The sequence below is a fragment of the Narcine bancroftii genome, chromosome 2 (assembly GCF_036971445.1).
Source record: "Narcine bancroftii isolate sNarBan1 chromosome 2, sNarBan1.hap1, whole genome shotgun sequence".
Taxonomy (NCBI): Eukaryota; Metazoa; Chordata; class Chondrichthyes; order Torpediniformes; family Narcinidae; genus Narcine; species Narcine bancroftii.
In genome coordinates, this window is record NC_091470.1 from 142,583,798 (window position 1) to 142,610,469 (window position 26,672).

General features: G+C 42.8%; 3 protein-coding genes across 15 annotated transcripts in view; 1 reads left to right on the forward strand and 2 right to left on the reverse strand.

Moving 5' to 3' along the window:
* LOC138754289 (trypsin-3-like) overlaps positions 1 to 13,149 on the reverse strand; it is a 101,723-nt gene extending 88,574 nt beyond the window's left edge. For 9 of the 13 annotated variants that reach the window (XR_011351631.1, XR_011351640.1, XR_011351639.1 and 6 more), the window contains exon 1: positions 12,629 to 13,148. The gene's annotated coding sequence lies outside the window, so the exon portion shown is untranslated. The other 4 variants (XR_011351642.1, XR_011351641.1, XR_011351634.1 and 1 more) reach the window with 3 other exon arrangements.
* Positions 5,399 to 6,394, reverse strand: fam43b (family with sequence similarity 43 member B). Its single transcript, XM_069915294.1, has one exon. The coding sequence runs from the start codon at positions 6,392 to 6,394 to the stop codon at positions 5,519 to 5,521; it is 876 nt and encodes a 291-aa protein (XP_069771395.1). The 3' UTR covers positions 5,399 to 5,518.
* On the forward strand, positions 12,756 to 26,267 carry mul1 (mitochondrial E3 ubiquitin protein ligase 1). The gene is given in 10 exon segments (XM_069915558.1): positions 12,756 to 12,936; positions 22,230 to 22,310; positions 22,313 to 22,349; positions 24,727 to 24,864; positions 24,866 to 24,929; positions 24,931 to 25,016; positions 25,018 to 25,151; positions 25,154 to 25,375; positions 25,378 to 25,418; positions 26,241 to 26,267. Coding segments are annotated over 10 exon segments (1,011 nt in total).
* The last annotated feature ends 405 nt before the right edge of the window (positions 26,268 to 26,672 follow it).

The following is a 26,672-nucleotide window of genomic DNA, read 5'->3' on the forward strand; positions in this document are numbered from 1 at the left end:
TGCCGTTATCAGAAAATGGTGTTTTTTATATACCTTAGGATACGTACTTAGTAAATTATCATACCATGACATTGTCCAATGAATAAACTGTTGCTGTCCCTCTTTGCTAGCTTCCTGCACAACAATTTGTCATCCCCACTCTTATCTTGAGAGTACAAGGTCACAACTGCATCTTGTTATGGCCCAGCACTGGGAGACTCCCTCTACATTCCCAGCTCATGATGTTTTTACCTAACACTACGGAGAATTGTATTTATTCATTTATAACATGGTAGCAGCTGATTCTGGCCAGTGAAACCTCTCTCACTGGTCTGGGGGAACATGCCTTAATTCCAAACAGCCTGCTCAGAGTGGCACCTGGGCCAGAATGGACTGTTGGGGCTGAATGGTCGGTTCCCATACAGTATGAGGATTGAGGAGATGTCTCCCAAAGCCGTGGCTGGGTGAGGGCCAAGATCAGCTGTGCTCCCAGAGAGTGCACACCGAACAATGGGTGTGTATGCACCAAGTCAGTTTTCCTGGCATGGCACTGAGATGATGACTTCCCCAGGCTCTTGCATTCTTTTGGTGTCTCTTGGAGCCCTGCAATGATCAGAGAGGGTCTGGCACAATCCAAATGGACACCTCCTGAAGAATTCTAGCTTTGTCCTGCAATTGCCCTCACAGGGGGAAAATAGCATCATCCCCCTCCTTTGCATCATCAACAGCTGGTGGCTGGACAGCATGGGAATCAGAATCAATTGCCATGAACATGTATCACAAAATTTGTTTTGCAGCAGCGTTATGGGTGCAAAAATTGGCATTAATTACACTTTTAGAAATAAATAAATTAGTGCAAAGAAGAAAAAAAGTATGGTTCATTGTCCATTCTGAATTCTGATGGGAGAGGGGAAGAAGCTGTTTTTGTGCCTCTGAATGTGTGTCTTCAGGCTCCTGTACCTCCTCCTCAATGGTAGCAGTGTGAAGAGGTCATGGCCTGGATGGTGGGTGTCCTAGAGGACAGAGGCTGCTTTTTTGAGGCACCACTTCTTGTAGATGTCCTCGATGGAGTGAACATAAATACCCATGGTGCTGGCTGAGTTTACAACCCTCTGTAGTTTTTTTTTTCCTGTCCTGTGCATTGGTAACTCCATCCCAGGCAGTGATGCGACCAGCCAAAATGCTCTCCACGGTACACCTGTAGAGGTTTGCAAGAGTCTTTGGCGGAATACCAAATCTCCTGAAACTCCTCACGAAGTATACCTGCTATTGGGCCTTCTTCATGGTTGCATGGATATTGGAGACCCTAGTGATTATCACCCTGAACATTAATACTCCTGCTCCAAGACACTAAGTGGTACATTTCATCAACACCCACTCAATGAAATGTGAAACAACCTCAAGGTATAACAACTTGTATCGCTTTACTTTAATATTTTTCCAACTGGCCTCCCAAGTAATGTATATATGTGGAAATCACCGGAAACACCTAGTAGGCCATGCAGTCTTTGTGGGGGGGGGGGGGGGTGGATGGCGGGGGTTTGGCATTGCACATTTTGTAAAAGACACCGCAACTCGCTCTCTCCCTGCAGTGAGAGCAGGAGAGACTGGCCAGATTCTGTACAGTTAATTAATAGTCTGACAGGACATTTACAAAGGTCAGCCAATAATTAATCATTTTATTTATAATTCATTTCGTGTTGATTGCATATTTACACCTATTCACCACAGGAGTTCAAATACTCCTGTCCAAGAACTCCTCAATACTCTGAAAGGAAAACTCTCTTTACAAAGTTACAGCCTACACTCAGAATAACACCACCAACGTTTATGGTCTGTTGCATGATGACATGCAAGGTTTAAGGAATATTGTAGCTCCAACAAATACTTACACATGATTGGGAGAGAAACTCGGAAGGAGATGTGGGAGTGGGAGGAGTGTGAGGTGGAAGGACCTTCTCTTCCCAGATGCAAGTTCAAAGACAAGCCGCAATCAGTTCACAAGGTCACAGAGTGGCACAACACAGGAACACACCTTTGAGGCCACATGTCTGCGCCAATCACAATATTCAAATCAAGTACATTGCAGGCAAAGTTTTTAGTTTGCAACATCTGAAGAGGATGCATGGGTGCAGTTTATCTCTGGCACAAACAGAAGGGGGTGGGAAAACCCCAGGTTTTCTTGTAAACGCTTGTGGTGAGTGCAGTGGGACAACGCAGAATCTGCTAGTGGAACTCGGTGGGTACCATCAATGGGAGAAAAGGGAAAGGTCAACTTTTCAGGCTGGAACCCTTCATTAATGGTCCAAAATGTTGAGCATTCTTCTCCCCATGAGACTGCTCGACCCTCTGTGATCCTCCAGCAGATTGCTGGAGAAACTCAACTGATCAAATAGTACAGAGCAGTGGTTTTCAAACGTTTTCTTTTCACCTTAATTAATCCCTTTGCCATATGTGCTCTGTGATTAGTAAGGGAGAGCACCTACGTGGATGGAAAGAAAAAGTTTGAAAACCACTGTTTAAATTGTACCTAATTGACTCGTTATGTACACGGTTTCCTAAATCCAAAGGAAATAGGCCAATGACAATTTTTCTCAAGCAAAATATTTCAGTACAAGCTATTGGCTTGTTTAAAAGGAATAGCAGCTAAAAAAAACAAATTAATAAAATTTGGACGAGGGATGGTACAGATTATGTTAAAATAAATAATATTTTTAGAGAATTATCTGATTTCTTGGATCATCTAAATTTGCCTGCTCTACCCTTGGATAGACATACAAATTTGTAAGCACCTATAACTGTGGAGGAAATATTTTAGCTATTTCCTCATTACAATCTGGTAAATCTCCAGGAGAGTCACCTTTATCCAATTCGGTTAAAATTCATGTTTTACTTAAATTTTTGCATCTTTACCAAGCCCTTTAGAACCATGCCCTTTGATGGCTTTATTTGCTTTTTCTCTAGAAGGGGATATATCTCTGTCCTCACCCAGAAGAGAATCCGAGCTTTTGATTCATTGATAGCTAGATGAGGAATTTTGATGAAGTGGAGACAATGTTTCACCCACTCACATTCAATGGTCTTATTTAAGTTTGGAAAAAATATTAAAGATGTAAAGGATGAATTTGATAAGATGTGGGGCCCATTCATGGATTATCATCATCTGAGGATTTAAGTGGTGTGGATGTTCTGGGGATTCCCTGTCTGGTGTCTGTGGACTGTTATTCGATTCATATTTACAATATATACAGATCACCTTGTTTAAAGGGAGGGGGTAGATTAGTAGGGATTTTAAAAATCCCGCTTTTTTCCTTTTTATTATTAAGACAAATAAGGGGGAATTTAACTACAGATCACAGATCATATCACAGAACATGATCATATCGGAGAACTATAAAATTTATTTTAAAAGGAAATTTTACATGTATTATTTGTAATAAATTTTGTATTCAATATAATTTTTTGGACATAGTCCAAGTTATGATTTAATTTTTTATTTATTGTAATTATAGAATTTGATGATCTGAATGAAATAAGTTAATGTAATAATTATGGTTTTGTTTCTAATTTACAATTGATGAGTGATATGTATATGATATGATTTGATTTATGTTATCATTAGTTTACCTTGTGTAAAAGGTTTTTGTTAAACTCAATATTTTGAACAGAAAGAAAATATTTCAGAAACAACTTGGTCTAGAGCAGTGGATCTCAATCTTTTTTCACCACTCACAGGCCATCTGAAGTAATCCATTACTAATAACAGAGCACCTATGGCATAGGGATTACTTCAGGTGGCCTGTGAGTGGAAAGAAAAAGTTTGAAAACCACTGGTATAGAGTAAAGATACCAACGTTTTGATCTTGAGCCCTTCATCAAGGTGAAGGCAGGCACCACATTTTGCTCAAAGCCCAAACATTGATTATGTATCTTTCCTCTATAAAGTACACTAACCTGCTGTGTTTCTCCAGCATTGTGCTTTTACTTCAATCATGGTGCCTGCAAACTTTCATGTTTTACTATCAACAGATTGTTTGTGGCTTCACATTTCACCTTCAAATGCAATGGATCTGCATTTCTCCAGGTTTTTGCTTTTAGGCCCAACGCAAATTCCTGTAAATTCCTGTTGTAATGTTCAGCGTATGTCTTCAGGACTTATTACAGAGATGACATTGCTTCTGTGAACACCAGGACCACGAGTTGGTTCTTTGAAGGAATGAATTTGTCCCACCGACATTTCTGTGTCTAGTCACCAGTCCACCAACTGTTCTACTTAATGCGGGGATGAGCCAGTTCTATTTGCAACAGCCCACACTCTCATATTTATCCACCTTTGAATACAATGGAATTAAACCCCTTTGTTGGTAAAAGGGTATGTGAGGTATGAATTGCTCCAACCCTTGCCTTCTCGTCATCCCAGGCCTGCATTGTGAGTGTGAGCCAATTTTGATGGTAGCCTGTGTGTGGGATAGTTGGATTACACTGGTATTGTCAGGCCAAGCTCTCAGCAGGTTGCATGTTTCTGACTCCAGATTCAGCGGCAATTCTCTCCCTGGTCCTCTCCAATCCATTGCTGGTGCAATCCTTTCCTGATTCACAAACGGACTCCATTGAGTCCGGGATACTGGGCACCCATGGTCTGCGATTCCATCCTGAGTGGGATGCGGAGGGGAGGCTGAAGAGAGAGACAGTGGAGAGCAGTGCGAGGAAGATGAAATGGATAGTGAGGGTAGAGGGAGAGAGGGATTGGGGGGAACAAGGGGGAGTAGTAATTGTGGAGTGAAGGGGTTGGAGAGTGGGGAATGGAAGGAGGAGGGGACAGGATAGAGGAAGGGGTGGAGAGCAGGGGTTGGGTTATAGGAGGAGAGTGGGGAAAAGAGGGTAGGAATAAGGAAAGGGAGAGATTGGGACAGAATGGGAGAAGAGAGAGGGAATGTAGCAGGGGAGAGTGGAGTGGAGGGTGAGGAAAGGAGAGAGGGGATGGAAAGGGGGGGTTAGGGATTGAGGAGGGTTAAGGAGATGGGGTGGAGAAAGAGGGTGGGAAGGAGATGGGGTGGGAGGAAAGAAGGGGTTGAAGGAAGGGGTGAGGAGGGGTGAGGGCTGGTGAAGAGGGGATAGAAGAGGGGATTGGAGAGAGGAGTGTTAGGGAGGAGGGTGGAAGGAGAGCGGAGGGGTGGGGACAGGACGAAGGATAGGCAGGAGGGGGTTAGGGAGGTAGGAAGGGAGGAAAAGGGAAAGAGTTGGAGGGGATGGAGGGGGAGGAGAGAAGGGAAGGAGAGAGGGAGAGGGGAATGGAGAAGGGAGGGGAGTGGAGATGGAGGGGAAGGGGAGGAGAGAGGGAGAGGGGAATGGAGAAGGGAGGGGAGGGGAGTGGAGAGGGAAGGAGTTGGAGGGGGACGGGAGGGGAAGGGAAGGAGAGGGAGAGGGGAATGGAGAAGGAAGAGGAGGGGAGTGGAGAGGGGAGGGGAGGAGATGGCGGGGCAGTGAGGAGGGATGGAGATGCAAGGGGTCGAGCGGCTCCTGCTGCCCTATGCACCCGTCACTCGGAACCCCGTGGAGCCACCTGGGTGCGGGTGCTCAAGGACGGCCGTCTGTCGTTGATACTGCAGCGGCCGATCCTCCGGGAGATGCCACCAATGTCGGGCTCGCCGTCCTCCTCCTCGGCGATGACGCTGAGCCTGGCCGCTCCCCGGCCGCGCTCGGCCGCCGCCTGGTAAGGGCACTGCGCGTTGAGTAGCCGCCGGAGAGGAGCCAGCGGGACCCCAGAGGCGCCCAGGCACTGCTGCCGCCGGTGCCGCGCGTCCTCTAGCCGCTTCAGCCGCTTGAAATCGTTGAACGCGGCGGCCGAGTTGTGCAAGAGCAGCAGGGCGATGGCTCGGGCTTTGGACGCTTTGTCGAGGCGCACGGCGTGGCATCGCAGCAACTCCACCTTGTTCTTCAGCTGGTGCCGGTAGACCCAAGCCAAGACCTTGGGGCGCCGGCCATCCGCCCCGCAGTGGGTGATCCTCCGCAGCAGATACAGATGGCCCGAGTGGCCGCTGCCAGGTTCGGCGGGGCACAGGCGGATCCCATGCTGGCTGACGGTCAGCTCCATCCTGGCGCCTGCCGCCCCTTGCTCGCTCCTCGCCCAGATCTTACTCACCACCTCGTCGGTGCAGCCCTCTCCCTTGGCCCGCATGGTGACGGCGTTGCCCAAGTAGCGCACGCTGTGGCTCGGGTTCTCCCCGCTCAGCTGCACTTTGCGCCGCCGCGACCTGAACACGCCGGCCAGCCGCTGTAGCGGGCAGTCGGAGGCGAAGCTTGGACAGGCGTGGCCCACCGAGGCGAGCAGCGAGCGAGACGGCAGCCAACTCTTACCCTTGCGCCGTCTCTCCTCTTCCACCAGCACCATCCTGCTCCTCCGCCAAGGTAGCATGCTGCTAACCACGGCTCCCGGCGCCGACTGTCTCCCCAACACCTCCCCGCCTCTGACGGGGAGGAGCTCGTCTTACGGTGGGGTGGGGTGGGAGGTGGTAGGGAGGAAGTGGAAGGTGTCGAGGAATCTCCCAACTTTGAACAGTCTGTTACACATGTGGGCACCAATACCCCTCATGTGGGCACCAATACCCCTAAGCGTAAAGCCCTCCTTTTGGTCACAGCATCACAGGAGAAACCCTCCCCACTGTCGAGAACATCTGCAGGCAACGCTGCTGTCGGAGAGCAGCGGCAATCATCAAAAATTCTCACCACCTAGTACATTCTCTGTTCTCGCTGCTGCCATCAGGAAAGAGGTATCGGTGCCACAAGACTCACACCAGCAGGTTCAAGGAGAGCTGCTCCCCCTCCACCATCAGTCTCATCAACAACAAACTCAATCAGGGACTCATTTAAGGACTCTGACTTGTGCACTTCTTTGATTTTTCTCTCTCTGTATTGCACAGTCAGTTGTTTACATTTCGTTATCTGTTTAGTTCATTATTTGTTTACATGTGTACACTTATCTTTGGACTACCAGTAAGTGGCTATTCCGCCTCACCCGCAGGAAAAAGAATCTCAGGGCTGTATTTGATGTCTGACAATAAGTCTGAAATCAGGTTCCCTTGTCAGGACGTCTCTGTGCGCTCCAAAGGACAAGAGCTTTTGGCTCATGCATATGAAACATTGACGTACAGTTGTTAGAGAACAGGATGGGAGGAATGGAATGGGAACTGGAATTGAGCCGTGGGCTCCGTTTCTGCGACCCCCGCCCGGTGCTGCAGCGGGTGGATTCAGGCGGCGGGGACAAGCTGGTGAGGGAAGGAGAAACCCACTCAGGCTCTGCGAAGAGAAGAATCGTCGGCGTATTGGGGCGAGACCATGCACGGACCGCCACAGATACTGCTCGATCTACTGAGTTCCTCCAGCGCATTGGCTTTACTCCGGACCCCGATCTCCGTTCATGTCCGATTTGTTTCACTTTTCCCGTCAAGTGAGAAGCCCGCTAGTGAAAAGGTCTGAAGGGGAACACGGTCTTGGGGTAAGTCGATCTACCCAAAGGGTGCTCTTCTGATCTTCTCCCTTTGTGGCTCTTGTGGGGTAAGGGTTGAGTATTGGGTACGCGTGTGTGTGTATGTGGGGGGGGGGGGGGGGGTGTCAGTGTGCCATGGTATGTGTGTGTAGGTTTGTGTGTGTGCGCGTGTGTTCTCGCACACGCGGCGGGGGAAGATGAAATGGATGAAACTGTAAATGGTCCTTTTCCCATGTGTGAAACAATGATTGTTTACACTATGGAATATGTAATAAAATAGCTCTTAGCTTTACTCATTTCAGGATGTATCTGAGGAAACAAGCAAAAGGGTGGAATTTATTTGCTGAAAAATAATTTTGATGTTGAAAGTGTAAGTGCAAAATGGAGTTGTCAGACTGAAGGCTGATTTAGGAGAGCAAATAATTAGCTAAATATATGTTCATAATGATTCTTTCCCTGCTTATAGTAATGTGTTTTAAATATTACAAATCATTAATGAAGAAGAGCTTTTGAGATCATTCACATCCACTCACTGTTGAGTATTTTCACTAGAAAATTTTAATCCAATCTGTTTGTTGCAATACACTAAAGTGCTAGAGGAAGTCAGTAGGTCACACAGAAAGCGTAGCAAAGGCCTTCAAGTATGAGCAAAAAGCAGGCAGGTGTCTGAATGGAAAGGTCAGGGAGGGAAGCAAGGCCAGAGGAGAAGCACAGGCCAAAGGTGGATATGGGTTGGGAGGGCAGAAGCGGAAAGCTGAGAAGTGGTGGGGGAGGAGGTTTCTTGAATGGATGACGGAAATAATATTTCACTTGCAGAATTTTGGTGAAGGGTTGTTTCTTTATGAGTCCAAGGTCCTTATCATATCCAGGATATAAAATATTAATCAAATCATTTTTCATTGGAATCCAGCACCCAGAGGTGTCTATATATTTGTGCCAAGATAAAGTTGAATATATTACTGTTATTCTAATCCCAATCGTGCAGATTTGATATCCATTTTATGATCATTAATTCAAATCATAACCACAGGCTCAATCTTTAAAAATTTGCAAATAAATCTTGCTGATCAGGTTTTCCAGTGAAAAGATTTGACAAGCAGGAGAAAGAAACTATTGAGTAGAATTCACCCTCCAACTCAATCTTTCCTGCTATTCCATTGGATTAATGTGTGACTTAATTCAATTTACTATTCTTTATGTTTAGCTGAAAGCAATCTTTCTGTCTTGGCTTTGAACAGTCTATTGATTTCACTCTTTCAAAGAGAGAGATGAATCCACATTTTTACCAGATGAAGAGGAGTATACTGGCATCAGCTTTCATCAGCTCAGCTCCAGTTTTACGATTATAGCCTTTGTGGGTGGCACGGTTGGCATAGCAGTTAGTGCAACGCCTTTACAGCATCAGTGATTGGGACCAGGGTTCAAATCCCACACTGTCTGTAAGGAGTTTGTACGTTCTCCCCATGACTGTGTGGGTTTTCCCTTGGGGGCTCTGGTTTCCTCCCACCATTCAAAAAGTACTGGGGGTGGAGGCTAATTGGGTGGCACAAACGTGGGCTGAAATGACTTGTTACAGTCCTGTAGGTTTAAATTAATTAATTTAAAAATAATTAATACTTGGTTCTGAATGTTGCTGTATGAACATTTGCTGCCTCAGTTCTTGCGCTCCAGTGGTAAGTAATCCCCATATAGACTACTGGCTATAAACTGGGATATTTCAAAGCTGCAATGAGTTCTTTGTCAAGTGCTCAAATAAATACTGGTATTCTAGGGTTTTATGAGCCAGATATAATTTGCTTGGGAGAAGATGCAGTGAAGGGTAAACTGGTGAAACCTGTGATGACAGAAACAATATACAGGATCCAATCAAAGCCATGACCCTGCCTTGAAGATGCTTGTTTATATTCAGTTGCATTTGCTGCTGATTTTGCAATCTCAGCCAGAGTGTTCAATACCACCGAGAGAACTGCAGATTGTCAACGTAAGAACTAGGAGCAGGAGGCCATCCGGCCCATTGAGCCTGCCCCCCATTCAATGAGATCATAGCTGATCTGATAATAGGCTCATCTCCACCTAGCTTCCTTTTCAATAGCCCTCAATTCCCCTACTATGTAAAAATCTATCCATCCTCGTCTTAAGTATATCTACTGAGGTTGCCTCCACTGCTTCAATGGGTAGTGAATTCCAAAAATTCACCTCCCTCTGGGAAAAGCAATTCTTCCTCATTGCCACCTTAAATCTACTTCCCTGAATCTTGAGGCTATGTATCCTAGTTATCTTCTCCCCCCATCAATGAAAACAACTTACCTACCTCTATCTTATCCATGCCTTTCATAATTTTATACATTTCTATAAGATCCCCTCTCATTCTTCAATATTCCAGTGAGTCAGTACCAGTCTCTCTTCATAGACTAACCCCCTTATCTTTGGAATCAACATGGTGAACCTCTGCACTCCCTCCAAAGGGAGTACATCCTTCCTCAAGAAAAGAGACCAGAACTACATGCAATACTCCAGATACGGTCTCACCAGTACCTTGTACAGTTGCAGCATAACCCCCCTGCTCCTAAACTCTATTGTTGATTACTAAACTTCGATTAGCAAAATGGTTTACCTTAAAGGCCGTTGTAAATCTCCCTTTAAATTATATGAGAACGCACCAAGGATGTAAACATTAAAGACAGAAATGTTGATTCTTTGCGGTGGAAACATTGATGGGTGAAGTGGGGATCTCTGATATGGTCAGGCAGGAAAATAAATGGTTGTTGAGAAATAGTGACTAGTTGTTGGCAAGGAAAATGAGGCAGAACAGTTTGGAAGAGAAAAATGGAAAATGGATGGGAAGGAAAAGAGTAGTAGAGAATGTTGACCCAGAAAATGTGCTGAATGGCTTCCACCCAGGCAGTATGATTCAGTGCACGGATGACTTGGGAGAGGAAGAAATGGGATGAAGTTCCTGGGGAATAATGATTCTGAGAATGGAGCATTTTAGTCTGAATCAGCTGGGTTTGTTATCCTTGGAGGGTGGAAGAGGTGACATAGTAGAAATGGTAAACATAATGTGGGAGATAAATATTGCAGACCAGTGAGAAGCTTTCCCTTGGTGTTGGTGTCCATATAAAGAAGGCATCTGTATAAGGTGAGCGGTCACTTAGAACAGAGATGTGGAGTACTTTCTTCAGCTGGTGGGTGGTAAATCTGTGGAATTTATTGCCACAGGCGGTTGTGGAGCCAAGATATTGGGTACATTTAAGGCTGAAATTGTGAAATTCTTTTTTAACCAGGGCATCAAAGATTATGGGGAGAAGGTTAGGTAGTGGGGCTGAGAGGGAAAATGGATCAACTCATGATTGAATCACGGGGCAGATTCGTTGGGATGAATAGCTGATTTTTTTCCCTCCTCGGTCATGGTTTTACAGGGGTTCTGAGGGGGAATTTTCACACAGCAAGTGGTTGGAATCTGAAACTGAGGAGGAGGCAGTCTCACAACATGAAGGAAATGTCCAGACAAGCACTTGGATCATAAAGGCGGAGGATCACACATGGGTAAATGGGACTAGCATAGATAAACACAATGGTCAGGAATCTGAAACTGAGGAGGAGGCAGTCTCACAACATGAAAGAAATGTCCAGACAAGCACTTGGATCATAAAGGCGGAGGATCACACATGGGTAAATGGGACTAGCATAGATAAACACAATGGTCAGGAATCTGAAACTGAGGAGGAGGCAGTCTCACAACATGAAAGAAATGTCCAGACAAGCACTTGGATCATAAAGGCGGAGGATCACACATGGGTAAATGGGACTAGCATAGATAAACACAATGGTCAGCACAGACTTGGTGGGCAGAATGGCCTGTGCCTGTGCTGAACAACTCTGTAAAGTGATATTGTGAGAGTAGATAGAATTCCACCTTTATTCCCAGGATGGAATTCTCAAATACTAGAGAGGATAGATTTAAGGTGGGGAGGAGGGAGTTGAAAGGAGATTTGTGAGGCAAGATTTTACAGAGTGGTGGAAGCAGTTATGATAACATTGAAGAGGCATTGAGAAGGCAGGAAAAGGGGTGAATATAGATCACAAACAGGCAGATAGAGTCAGGTTAGATTGGCATCAAGGTTTGTGAAGACTGTACTGTACTGTAAATGGTTGTGTGACGTTCCAAGACACGGGGCTCAGTGACTTTTCCCAATCTATCACTTGAGTGAAGGATAAATCTCAGACCTTATGCCCTAAACCAGAATGGCCAAACTTGCTTAATGTAAGAGCCACATACAATAAACCTCAGATGTTTGACAGCCGAAAGACATGAAAAATTATTATATAAACATTTTTACTCTTACATGCACAATTTGTTACCAAAAAATATATATAACTATTCAGAAATACATGCATATAATAATATTAATTCATGTAGTTTTTAAACTGCAAATTTGTATTCATTTCAATAATCAAAATGTACCCAAACATTTGTCACAGTTGAATTTTGTGGGCATATTTTGAGGGTAAAATTTAGGGGGTTGACTATGTCACACATTCTACTTTTGATCGCTGTAAATACCTGATTTGTTCAGGGCGTCGGGAACTTAGATGTTCGGGTAGGTGGCCTCGACCGAGTGGTAAGTCCATGTTCGGAATGTCACTGAGTGCCCTCAACACAGCCACGCCCGCCACAATCACTCAGTCGCAAGCCACGAGCACTAACGTTACCACTGAGCACTGGCTCGTACGATTCTTGTCTCAGCCAACATATTTCCGCGAGTCGCCTATTACATGTCAAAGAGCAGCATGTGGTTCGCCAGCTGCAGCTGGACCACCCCTGCCCTAAACTAACAACCCAAAGCAGCAGGATCTAATGCATTCACTAGACTTCTTGTTAATAAACCTACATATTGTGGCAGCTATCCAGGAACAATGTTCATGATTCATTAAATGCACAGCATCATTCACTACAGATGTCAAGCTTTGTTCAATCTGGATATTGGTTTTGCTATTAATTTAATTTTGAGTTGTTATAACAAAATAAATATTTCCCTCGGATTTCAAAGTGATTGGAATTGTGCTTGCATCAGCATTTCTTAAACTGCCACTGGATTGCCAGTCTGGGAACTGCATCTGCCTTTGCCCTCATGTAAAGTGTTTATAAAGGATGCAGCTTACAGCGTGTTAGAACTGTGCTGGGGAAGCCAGCAGGTCCCGCAGCATCTTCAGTGAACGGTCGCCTAGGCCCGGCGTCAAGTTGCGAGGCGCCTGGAGACAAAGGTGCTTCTCATAGCATCGACGTCGTATGACGTCACACAGCAACGTCAGGTCAGGTCCAGGTGAGCGACTGCAAGGCAGGACAAATGGTTCAGGGGCGGGGCTTCCAGCCCAAGGGGCGGGGACAGGACGCAGACTCCAGCCCAGAGGCGGAGATTCTAACACGGGGGCGTGGTCGCCCGGCGCGGAGGCTCCAGCTCAGGGGCCGGGTAAGCAGGTCGGTCATGTGGTGGCAGTGGCGCTCGTGCTGTGTTACTGGAGACTCCACCGGGCGCGCACCACTGTCCGATCTGCCCGGGCCCCAGTTCCCCTCATCCCCTGGGCCTGCAGGTCAGACTCATCCCCGTCCCCGCGCACTTCCCTCCAATCAGCGCGGACCCGGGGCAGTAATGGGAGGGGCGGCCCCTCCCCCCCCACCCCGGGCCGGACCCCGCAGCTCGTCTGGGGGCCCGTCCGTTGCTCCCCTACTCTGAATAATTCAAGGTGAAGAAGTTGTGTTAATAGGTGCTTTCAAACTGCCTTGTAAAATGGGGTTAACCGGGCAATTTGCACAGTGAGTACCCCACTGGGTCAGACCCAGTCAGCGTCGTCCAAAGCCCTCACTCGGAGGTCGTCAGGGAACCCAGTTAAACTGACCCAGGCCGTGTTGACCGGCGGCTTGAACAGCAAAACGGCTGACCTGGTTACTCCTGTGACCAACCCCATGATCAGTGAACCTCCCCAGGCCTCAAGGTGGAAGGAATATTATGAAAGCAGATGGAGATAGATGCTTGAGCAATGTTCTGGAGTTGGGGTGATTGCATTGGAAGAGAAATTCCCTTTTCTATGGGCTCGGGTTCATGCAAAGATATTTACTCCCAACTTTTCCCCTCATGCAGTTATCTTCCTCTCATAATCGGTTCTCCTCCCTCCCTTCACATCCCACTAAGCTCCAAGCATTATTAGGTTTCATTTCAGTAACTCTGCTGCTTCCAAACTGAATATGATTTTGCCATCATAAGCAGAGAGATGCATAGCATGTGGGCTGAACCAGCAGGATATTGGGTTGGACACAAGAGTTTTCATTAACAGAATGTTGCCCATCTCCCTGAAACACTAATCTTTATTTGTATTAATGATCCAGCTCCCCATCTCACCATGTTTTCACAACTGCAGCTTTTACATCATTTTGAATTGCCACCATTATTATCTCATCAGTTGGAAATGTAAAACCTTTGTCAAAATGAAATTGTCAGCCCAGGAGTATGTGAAGATTTATGAGGAACATTATTGTCGCTCTCAGTTTGATCTACTGAGAAGCAACTCCAAAACAAGTGTTTTTATTTTGCTTTCAGTCAGATGATATGGTTTTCACCAAGGCAATTGATTTCATGGCCTAAATGGAATTTAAATTGGATCGAAATAAATTATTGCCGAGAGGATTTTGAGTATCAGTGCACTGGCTGGAAGGACAGTGGAAAATTCCGTGGTAGCTTTCTAAAGAGAAAGGTGGATAAAATGTGTAATTTTGACTGCTAGAAGTTTCTTCTGATCCTACGTCTTGACCAACATGGTGTTCCCTATGAACAAGGCAAGAAACAGCGAGGCTTCGCAACCTATCAAAACCGGAAATTCATGCTGAGTAACACATTACATGCTTATGTTTTTTTTAATCTGTATTTTTATATTTTAGAGAGTTACTGTGGGGGTTTGGAAACTGGAAAGACACACAGAATACCATTTTGAAGCAGATGCCAGGGCACCTAAGATCAGAGACATAAAAGCCTTATTATTGTTCCATTGAAAACCTGAAACCATGGATAGTTTACTCAAAGTGACGCCTGTTTAAACAGAAGGGGCCATCTGCTTGTTGACTCGTGTTTGGAAAAATAAAACCTAAAACCCATGTATTGCTCAAGCAAGTCATGTGATAAAGACACTTGAAAAACTGCCTTTAGTATCAAACCAGAGTCCTCTGAAGGCAGAATTCAAGTAACTTTGAAGGAATATGGCCACTTTGGCTGCCTCTCTTTGTCAAAAGAGAGAGCAGTGCTTCTGCGGCCATTGTAATGGTCACTTCTGACTGATCCATGTCTGGGTAAAGAAAGCAAGATCATTCTTGCATCTGGATCATGACCATTTTGATGATTACTTCACCTGACTTTTGCCTGGTTCTGTGAAAGCATCGTGGAAGTCACAAGATTCGTAACCACAAGAAAGGGGGAAGTGTGACAGATCATTTGTATGAAGAAACATTTCTCTGAAAGCAACGCAACAAGAATTCTGGAGTTTTGAAAAGTCTGATGACGGTGTCTCAACAACGTAATTACTTCTGAACAGCAGTTTTTAAAGTTCTGAGATTCAACACAAGATTTCCAAGACTGAACTTTGAATTTGATTTTTCAGAATTATGCCTAAACTGTAATGGTTTTGGTAATCCATACACACACACATATATATATATATATATATATGTTTGTGCATAGTTGGGGTTAAATTTAGGGTTAAGTAAGAGTTTTAAAAAATTATTGTTTTGAAGAATTTCTTGCTGCTAGCCTAAAAAAATCTACAGATCAAGGAAAAATGGATTAAAACAAAGTTCAGGAAACAAAATGATTGAAGGTTGGAAGTCAGAATCAGTATTTATTGTCATGAACATCATGAAATTCATTGTTTTTTTGGCAGCATCACAGTGCAAACATTTATATAAACTGCATTACAAAATAAATAAAAATAGTGCAAGAAAAAGACAAAGTAAACTAGTGTCTGTGGTTCATTGTTCATTCAGGAATCTGATGGCGGGGAAGAAGCTCTCTTTGAGCCACTGAGTGTTTGTCTTCATGCTCCTGTACATTTTTCTTGATGGTAGCAGAGTGAAGAGGCATGGCCTGGGCGGTGGGGGTCGTTGAGGATAGAGACTGCTATTGGGATTGAGAGAGTGAGAAAAAGTGCCACAACATATGTGGAAAATGTAACTACACAGGGTACAAATATTTTAAAAGATTTTCAGCATTTATTTACTTAGGGAATGAGAGTCACACTTGTAAACTTAATTATTTGGATTAAGAGAGGGTCTTTAAGGTTCGTCATTCATCAAGATGCTTAAACATTTGCTTTTAAAAGCACCAGCTCTTTTTCAAACACAAAATCAAGTAAGCTCTGAAGTTCACAGTACAGTAAAACTCCAGAAATCTGGACCAGCTGAGAATCCGGACTTCTTGAAAACTCTCGGCTTGTGTGTGCATGCATGCGTGCGTAAGCACCACAGATGCACAGTGGCAACAAATGACCACGCGGAAGTTGCGGAAATGTAAAAAAAGTACTTTGGATTTTAAATGAAAAGATGTTTAATTAATAAGTTATCAAAATTTACAGTACCTGATTATTGACCTTGAATTTGAATTTTAAAAGTACTGCCCACGAATCCGGAAAACTTAGACCAACTTAGTCACCAAGCAGTCCAGATTTTGGGACTTTTGCATTGATGTCTGTGCTGAGAGTAGTGATGATGATGGCAGCTTTATAATAATTTTTAAAATTTGGTAACTGCAAACTACCTTGTTTGTACCACTCTGTTAATTTATCTAGTGCTATCCTTGGTTTCCCCCCTTTCCGTAAGAATTTCCTTATTATTTCCTTTAGTTCATTGAAGAATTTCTCTGTTAAGAGAATTGGTAACGATTGAAATAAGTATTGTATCCTTGGGAAGACATTCGTTTTAATGGAATTTACCTTCCCTATCAATGTTAGTGGCAATTCTTTTCAGTGTTCTAAGTCTTCCTGTAATTTCTTCATTAATGGCTGAAAATTTAATTTGTATAGGTGGCTTAAATTGTTATCTAATCTAATACCTAGGTATCGGATTGCTTGTGTTTGCCATTTAAATGGTGATTCTTTTTTAAATTCAGTATAATCCACATAACTCATTGGCATCTCTTCACTTTTATTTGTATTGATCTTGTATCCCGAAATTTCTCCATATTCCTTCAATTTCTTATGTAGTTCTTTTATTGATATTTCTGGTTCTGTTAAGTATACTATGATGTCATCTGCAAATAAACTGATTTTGTACTCCTCCTTTATTTTTATCCCTTTTATTTTGTTTTCTGTTCTTATCAGTGCCAATGGTTCTATTGGTAAAGCGAACAGTGAGGGAGATAATGGACATCCCTGCCTAGCTGACCTACTTAATTTAAGTTGGTTTGATACATATCCATTTACTGTTACCTTCACCAATGGTCCATTATATAATGCTTTAATCCAATTAATATATTTTTCTGGTAGGTTGAACCTCTGTAATACTTTGAATATATAATTCCATTCTACCCTGTCAAAGGCTTTTTCTGCGTCTAAAGCAACAGCCACTGTTGGTATCTTATTTCCTTGAACTGCATGAATTAAATTAATAAATTTACAGACATTATCTGCTGTTCGTCTTTTCTTAATAAATCCAGTTTGATCTTGTTTTACTATTTTTGGTACACAGCCGACCAATCTGTTTGCTAATAATTTTGCTATTATCTTATAATCTGAATTAAGTAGAGATATTAGTCTATATGATGCTGGTGTTAGTGGATCCTTCCCCATCTTTGGTATTACTGTAATTATTGCTGTCTTACATGAATCTGGCAAGTTTTGTGTTTCTTCTACTTGGTTCATTACTTCCAGGAGAGGAGGAATTAATAACTATTTAAATGTTTTATAGAATTCTATTGGGAATCCATCCTCTCCAGGCGTTTTATTGTTCGCAGCTTTTTTAAATATATCCTGAATTTTCTCTATTTCAAATGGTTTTATCAACTTGTTTTGCTCCTTGCAATTTTGGCAGTTCAATTTTAGCTAAAAACTCTTCTATTTTGTCTTCCTTCCCCTCGTTCTCAGTGTGGTATAATTGTTCATAAAATTCCTTAAAATTCTCATTAATCTCCATTGGATTATATGTAATTTGTTTGTCCTTTTTCCTTGATGCCAATACAGTTCTTTTATCTTGCTCTGTTTTAAGTTGCCAAGCTAATATTTTGTGTATTTTTTCTCCTAGCTCATAATACTTTTGATTTATTTTCATTATGTTCTTGTCCACCTCATACGTTTGTAATGATCTGTATTTTATTTTTTTGTCTGCCAATTCTCTTCTTTTTGTTATATCTTCCCTTGTTGCTAGTTCTTTTTCTGTACTTACTATCTCCCTTTCCAACTGTTCTATTTCCTGATTGTAGTCCTTTTTCATCTTAGTTACATAACTTATTGTCGATCCTTGCATCTGATGAAATGGTGCAGCCGAGATAGGTAAACTGGTTGACCGTTTTGAGTTTTGTGTGCCCGATGGAGATGTGGGGGGGCTGGTAGTCATGGTGGGGAGCTGGCTGATGGAGGACCTCAGTTTTCTTCAGGCTGACTTCCAGGCCAAACACTTTGGCAGTTTCCGCAAAGCAGGACGTCAAGCGCTGAAGAGCTGGCTCTGAATGGGCAACTAAAGCGGCATTGTCTGCAAAGAGTAGTTCACGGACAAGTTTCTCTTGTGTCTTGGTGTGAGCTTGCAGGCGCCTCAGATTGAAGAGACTGCCATCCGTGCGGTACCGGATGTAAACAGCGTCTTCATTGTTGGGGTCTTTCATGGCTTGGTTCAGCATCATGCTGAAGAAGATTGAAAAGAGGGTTGGTGCGAGAACACAGCCTTGCTTCACGCCATTGTTAATGGAGAAGGGTTCAGAGAGCTCATTGCTGTATCTGACCCGACCTTATTGATTTTCGTGCAGTTGGATAATCATGTTGAGGAACTTTGGGGGACATCCAATGCGCTCTAGTATTTGCCAAAGCCCTTTCCTGCTCACGGTGTCGAAGGCTTTGGTGAGGTCAACAAAGGTGATGTAGAGTCCTTTGTTTTGTTCTCTGCACTTTTCTTGGAGCTGTCTGAGGGCAAAGACCATGTGAGTAGTTCCTCTGTTTGCGCGAAAGCCGCACTGTGATTCTGGGAGAATATTCTCGGCGACACTAGGTATTATTCTATTAAGTAGAATCCTAGCGAAGATTTTGCCTGCAATGGAGAGCAGCGTGATTCCCCTATAGTTTGAGCAAGGCAAATAGCGCCTTTGGAAGACTGCACAAAAGAGTCTGGAAAAACAACCAACTGAAAAACCTCACAAAGATAAGCGTATACAGAGCCGTTGTCATACCCACACTCCTGTTCGGCTCCGAATCATGGGTCCTCTACCCGCATCACCTACGGCTCCTAGAACGCTTCCACCAGCGTTGTCTCCACTCCATCCTCAACATCCATTGGAGCGCTTTCATCCCTAACGTCGAAGTACTCGAGATGGCAGAGGTCGACAGCATCGAGTCCACGCTGCTGAAGATCCAGCTGCGCTGGGTGGGTCACGTCTCCAGAATGGAGGACCATCGCCTTCCCAAGATCGTGTTATATGGCGAGCTCTCCACTGGCCACCGTGACAGAGGTGCACCAAAGAAAAGGTACAAGGACTGCCTAAAGAAATCTCTTGGTGCCTGCCACATTGACCACCGCCAGTGGGCTGATATCGCCTCAAACCGTGCATCTTGGCACCTCACAGTTTGGCGGGCAGCAACCTCCTTTGAAGAAGACCGCAGAGCCCACCTCACTGACAAAAGGCAAAGGAGGAAAAACCCAACACCCAACCCCAACCAACCATTTTTCCCCTGCAGCCGCTGCAACCGTGTCTGCCTGTCCCGCATCGGACTTGTCAGCCACAAACGAGCCTGCAGCTGACGTGGACTTTTACCCCCTTCATAAATCTTCGTCCACGAAGCCAAGCCAAAGACATAACTTATTATCTGCCCTCTAATGAAGGCTTTCATTGCATCCCATAATATAAATTTGTCTTTCACTGATTCCGTATTTATTTCAAAGTACATTTTAATTTGGCGTTCAATAAATTTTCTCTAAATTCCTGTCTTTTAAGTAACATGGAGTTTAATCTCCATCTATATATTCTTGGTGGGATTTCCTCCAGTTCTATTGCTAATAACAGGGGTGAGTGATCAGATAGCAATCTAGCTTTGTATTCAGTTTTCCTAACTCTCCCTTGAATAAGGGCTGACAACAAAAACATTTCAATCCTTGAGTATGTTTTATGCCTACTTGAATAATATGAGTATTCCTTCTCCCTTGGGTGCTGCCTCCTCCATATATCCATAAGTTTCATTTCCTGCATTGATTTAACCATAAATTTGGCCACTTTATTCTTTTTGCTAGTCTTTTGTCCAGTTTTATCCAACTTTGGGTCCAAATTAAGGTTAAAATCCCCTCCTATCAATATATTCCCCTGCATATCTACAATCTTCAAAAAAATATCTTGCATAAACTTTTGATCCTCTTCATTATGTTCATATATATTGAGAAAATTCCAGTATTCTGAATATATCTGACACTTTATCATTACATACCTCCCTGCTGGATCATTTCCGCTTCCTCACCACCACCTTCCCCCTTCTCTCCATTTTCATCTCTCAGTTTTCCCTTTTTGAACTCAATGTATGACAACACATTTAAAACATAAAATACTTCAACAAATCCCAGATCGAAAATTCCCTTAACCCCAAATGTCCATTCCCCTCCTCTGAGTTTCCCCTTGTCCCTTGCCGGGCAACCACAACTCCCCTTTCCATTTGGATTGCGAACCCGCTCGCAACCGTCAACTGATTTTGCAGTGACTGTTATTCTCTCCCACCCAACCCCCTCCAGAAAAGACTTTTATCTTCACATATAACAAAGCTCACCCTCTTTTTCCCCCTTACTTCCTTTTTTCCCTTTTCTTTCCCTTCTTTAGTTCTTATACACTATTTTTACATATTTATATGTAGTTTGTCGTCGATCTTCTTTCTTGTTACATCTCTTCATCTCAACTTCTGTCCTGCAGGCGTTCTGCAAATTCTCGTGCTTTCTCCAGATCTGAGAACAGTCTGTTTTGCTCCCCTGTGATAAATATTTTAAGCACAGCTGGATATCTTAACATAAATTTATAGCCTTTTTTGCTGTGTTAAACTCCTTCCTTTAGGAGTTCAAAACTTATGACTGGGTAAAAAAATATTTTTTGATCCTTGTATTCCAATGGTTTTTTTGTCTTCTCTAATTTTATTCCTTGCCCTCTCCAGTATATTTTCTCTTGTCATGTATCTCAGAAATTTTACTAAAACGGATCTTGGTTTTTTATGTATCTGTGGTTTCGGGGCTAGTGTTCTGTGTGCCCTTTCTATTTCCATTCTTCCTGTATTTCTGGGATTCCTAGGAATCCATTCTTTGGGATCCATTCTTTTATAAATTCCTTCATATCTGTGCCTTCTCCATTTTCCTTTAGGCCCACTATCTTTATGTTGTTTCGCCTACTATAGTTTTCCATTATATCCATCTTCTGAGCTAACAACTCTTGTGACACTTTAACTTTTTTGTCACTTTCTTCCAATTTTATTCTTAAGTCGTTCACTTCCATTTCTACAGCCGTTTCTCATTCTTCCACAATTTCTACTCTTTTCCCTATTTCTGTTATGACCAGCTCTATTCTACTCATTTCTTCTTCTGTACTTTTAATTTCACTAAATTCTAATGTCAACCATTCTTATAATGCTCTCATTTGTTCTTGAAAAAAAACTTTATCTATATTCTGTCCATCTATTTTACCTTCTATTCCTCTGTGCAGAGCTTGGTCTTCTTCCTCTTCTTCGGTGTTTGTGTCTTCTACTTCTCTTCCTTGTATCTGTGTCTCTTCTGACTTTCTTGTTGAGCTGCTTGCCTCACTTTGCTGGGCGTTATTTTGCATGGCTTCTTGCTGTTGGTCCTCTTCTTCTGGACTAGTTATCTGTTGGGCCTCCTGTTGCTGTTCTTCTTTCCTATCACTCCCTTTCCTGTCGCTTTCCTCTTCTTCCAGCTGAGAGCCCTGATGTTGGGCATCCCTCAGCTGGTCGCGCTGTGTTAGTTCGTTCCTCAGCTGGGACCCCCTCCCGTCGGTGTTTTCTTTTTTCCTTACTGTGCGCATTGCGCACTTCTGTTTGGCTCAGAGAGCCATTTTTGCAGACCAGCGGTCGGGATGTCACAACTCTGCGGGGTCGTCACCAACCTTGGGGAACGGGCTCTTTTCTCCACGACGGCTCCCTGTCTCTTCATGCAGATAAGGCCTTCTTTCTCTTCTGGCGTCTTTTCTTCTTTTTTTCCCGTTGTTTTTACTTTTTCCTTGTGGGTGCCATTTTCTTTCTTTTCTCCACAACTTTATCCTTTATTTGTTGTGTTTTGTGTTTTCTTCACTTTATTTCTTCTTTTCTGCAGAGGGCTGGTATTCTCCTACTGGCCACTACTCCATCACGTGACTCCTCCATGATGGCAGCTTGAGGGGTGAGGTACCTCAGACAGCAATGTTTACAATTCTATATTGTAACATGAAGTAGTGGAAGATGTTGTTATGATTTGTCATGCTGTGTTGGTGAGTGCTCACACATTGTAAAGCAGTTTGCTCAAGTACCTGCTAATTGGTATTCAAATTTGTTTTTTTCGCTTTAGGTTTGGTTACACCTGTCAACAAGACCCTGAATAGCCAGTTTGTGGGTGATTGCAAAGGGGTAATACACTGGTTGGTTTTAAAAAGCATAATGCCGTATGGAATCGGACTATACACCTTTGGTAAGTGTGTCATTAAAGGAGGGTAGGCAACGTCAGAAAGAATAAGCCTCGGTCTGTCAAGTTGTGGATAATTCCTGGCTTGCTAAGCAATTATTTTTAAATCTAGAGGCAGCATCCTTAATTGTTATTCTGCAACTTGAGACTGCAAATCATACTTTAATTTTTAGCTCCACATATTTAGGAATAAATTTGCTGAGATATAAGGAACATTTACACATCAGACAATTATTGGAGGGGTTAAAAAAAATCAGTTTACAACTATGTTCCTCAAAGGTGCTCTGAAGGAAATCTTTCTTCTAAGTAATATATGTAAAGAATTAGGCCTCAAACTGGATGAAGCGCAAAAAAGATTTATTATGATAGCCTTAGCTGTAGAAAAAAAATGTATAATGCCAACTTGGAAATCAGAAGAGAGCCTGAGAGTACAGCAATGGTAGATAGAAATGAATAAATGTATTCCATTGGAAAAAAAATAACATAATTTAAAAAATAAAGTCACATTATTTGAACAAATTTAGGAGCCGTACATGGAACATAACAGAGAGGGCTTGCCTCAGACCTCCACCCCCCTAAAATGATAAAAAGACAAAACTACTTGATCCAGTGTGTAAAAGTAGATGACACATTTTTCTTGTTTATTTTCATTGTGTGATGACATTGTTTAATGGTTTTATTGTATTGTATATGTTGAATATTTATTGGTTTTAGAGGGGGTGGGAAGGGGGGAGGGAAGGTAGGGGGGGAAAAAAGGGGAGAAATGCCACTGTGTATATTTAAGAGGGAAATGTTTGTATGTATTTTGGTTGATATGGTTCACAATGTGAAAAATAAAAAAATATTAAAAAAAAATATTTAAACCACAAAAAAAAAGATGCTCTGAAGGTTAAAGCAGAGTAGTGTATGTTGTTCCACTATGAACCACAAGTAGTCTGCAATGCCTGAATATACTTGCAAACCTCATTTTAAATACTGTACCCTCAAAGGTATAGACTACGATTTGTGGAAAAATTGCCAATTTATTGAAAACCTGACCTTTTTTAAACAACTTAAATGGGTGAAAATTTATTGTTTAAATGTTGTCTATGAAATTAATGCTTAGAATCGTGAATAAAATGTGTGAGTAGTTTCAAAGCTGTTTCTTGCTTGAGTAGATTCAGTTCAGCTTAGAAAAGATGGGGGAGATGACGAAACAGTTAAGTTACATTTTTCAAATTAAAGCTGGGTTAATACCTTAATTTAGTTAGAATGTTGGTAATAAAGTCCCCTTTGATATTTGAACAGATTTATTTCTGTAAACATGGCATTATCCATATCATTTGATACATCCAATCTCAAAATCAACAGAAGAAAGAAAGAAAGAATAGTACTGCATTTCATTCAATGAAGCAGTGCTGGTTTGCATAGACCATAGGCCGTGGAACTTACGCCAGCACACGAACAGCATGCTGGTTCACAGTGTCCAAACACTAAAACTCTGCTGCTTGTACATTATGCATTTCCCTCTGTTCCAAACATATTCATGTACCTATCCAGCGGTCTCTAAACTACCACTATTTCATCTGCTTCCCCCACTGTGAATGGCAGCTCTGCCCAGGTACCACCATTTTTGAAAAGAATTGCAACTCCTAACCCTCCCCCCCACCCCCACCATTTAAAACACATGTGCTCCAGTATGTGACATTTTTATCCTAAGAAAAGATTCTGACTGTCCACTCTCATTTTACAAACCTCTGTCAGGTTTCTCCCCAATTTTGTCCAACCTCTCCCATACCCTCTAAACCAGACAACATCCTTCTAAATCTTTCCGATACACTTTCTGAATCCACCACGTCCTTCCTGTAATGGGACATCCAGAATTGCACATAGCACTCCAAGTGTGGCCTAATCAAAGATTCATATTGCTGCAATATGACTTCCTTACTCTTGTACTCACTGCCCAGCACAGTGAAAGCCAAGCAATGATTTCTCTTCAGGTTCCTTTGGTACCTGTTTTGGTGCACTTGTTGCTTCAAATAATTGCTCTGACTAACTCTGTTACACTACAGCGAAGTCTCCAGGAGTGGAGTTTGTCTGCTTTCCTTGATGGAATTTGTTCCAGAGATTGCTCAATCGACATGGATTCATCAACCCTTAATTTGCTTCTGAGTCACTGAAGAGAATAACCTCATTTAATTGTTTCCATGCCAATAATGAATTTTGGAAAAAAAAACAAGGTAAAGAATGCAATTGGGAAAATGTTCTTTTTTCTTGGAACCAATGTAAATAAGTGAAGTGGCCATGTTTAATGAGGAGAGAGTGCATGAATAATGGTCGCTGTTTATATCCCTTTACTATCAGTTTTGAGTGGATAAATTGCCGGTCAATTTGCCTTCAATAGGAATGACTGTGAAAAGATCATTCATCAGAGGATAAATACTGTACCCTTTGACCTTGTACTACTATCTGATAGCAACTCCAATATGTCAGTGAGAGTAATGAAACCTTTGGAGTCATCTGAACTCAACCTGGAAACTGTCTCAAACATTCCACCCTGTAGTGCAGACACGTCCTAATGTTGTTGCTCATTACGTCAGCAGTTTAACGGCCAAGGGGCATCACTGAGATGGAACAATTGCTCAGAGTTGGTGATACAGTAACTGGGGAGAGTGAACTAGTTTTAGACAATAATTATTAAGCTTCAGCCTCCAAAGCAAGGACTGCAGTATTACCTTTGCAAGCTCACCTTTGAGTCCCTAGTTGAAAAGCATGAGTCCAAAGTAAAACAATGGAAAGTCCTGACTGTCATATTTGGAATGGGAACCTGTCTGCCATATTTTTCATACTCTGGTGGCAGAGTATGATGAAACAGGAAAGGCAGCATGAAGACGAGCTGGCAATGAGGAGATAGTGCATTCAGGAGCTTGATTTACAGGAAGATGAGGTTTCTCAAAATGCCTGCATCGTCTGCCTTATCAGAGAGTAGAACTGTGTGTACCTGCGGTGTGGACATATTTCTTCATGTGATGATTGTTATGAAGCCTCCCCCCTCTGAAAACATGTCCCATTTGTAAGGATCCCATTTCGGGAATAGTCTGTTGTACAATAACTAAACATTGTCTACACTTCTGATGAAGGGCTCCGGCCCAAATCATTGAACTGTCTTTTATTTCCTCTGAACGCTCCACCATTTTTTCACTTGATCCCAGTATCTGTAGTTTTTCTTCATTGACACTTTTATGTCCTTCATCTCTTTTTCTAGCCTTGGGTGTATCATCTCTCTTGCAGAACTTGTTTTTCAATTGAATGTACATTTATTGAATATAATTAAATATTCCTTCTCATTGTTCATTCATTTGCAGACCTTTTTAATCTATTTCTCAATGGAGTTGGCCATCATGACCCTCCGACCTGCAGATTTTTTTCATTGAGGATCATGGTTGAACTTGGTCAGATTCTAAAATATTGTGACCACTTTTCCCTAGCCCCTTATTGTGAAATTACTAATCAGACTGGGTTCAGTACTTGTGACATTGTCTGAAACATCCCAGTTCCAAGTTGACACCTTGATATTGCTGCAGGAATTCGATGCATTTCCAACCTCCTTTCCCAGTTTGATTTGTCTAATGTGTATGAAGATAAACACCTCAGCCACAACTAATTAACACTCAGTATGATTGTTGTTGGAGCTTGCAATCCATTTTCACCAGTGATCTCCATAATGATTCTGCTTCCTGTCATTTGACCTTTGATTGTTCCTTATGTGCTATCTTTCATTTTCATGGGTCTATTTTAAATTATGCACATTACTGTCATTTATTTTGCTGCCTCAACTTGCACTCCTCCTCTTATACAATGCTGAAGTTAAGGATCAAATTTGAGACAATTGATGTAAATGGTGTTTTATTGGTACAGGTACTGATTTTTCATTCCTATAATTAACCTAAGGTGCATCTAACAAGATTCAAGATTCTTTTTTGTCATGTAATGAAACAGGTGTAATACAACACAAAATTGCCTTTAGTTGGCTGCAAGGCAGACAAAGGTTTGCCATCAACAGAAACTCCCCTTAGTCAGACAGGGAAGGAAAGGAGGCTCCCCCCAGTCACTGAGTGTCTGTGGATTCACCTCCAGCGCAATCGCAGCCTGTAGCCGTACAGACTTCAGTCCAAACCATCGGCAACCTGAGCTCCATATCTGAACCTTCAATGCAATACACTCTCGCGTCCCAGTTCTGATACCCGGTACCCCTTCAGCCAGTCTCCAGCAGTCCGCAGCCTGGTTTGAGTCCTTTGACTGCAAGTTGCCAGCAGCTCGTGTGGGTTCCTCTCCTCGAGTCACCAACAG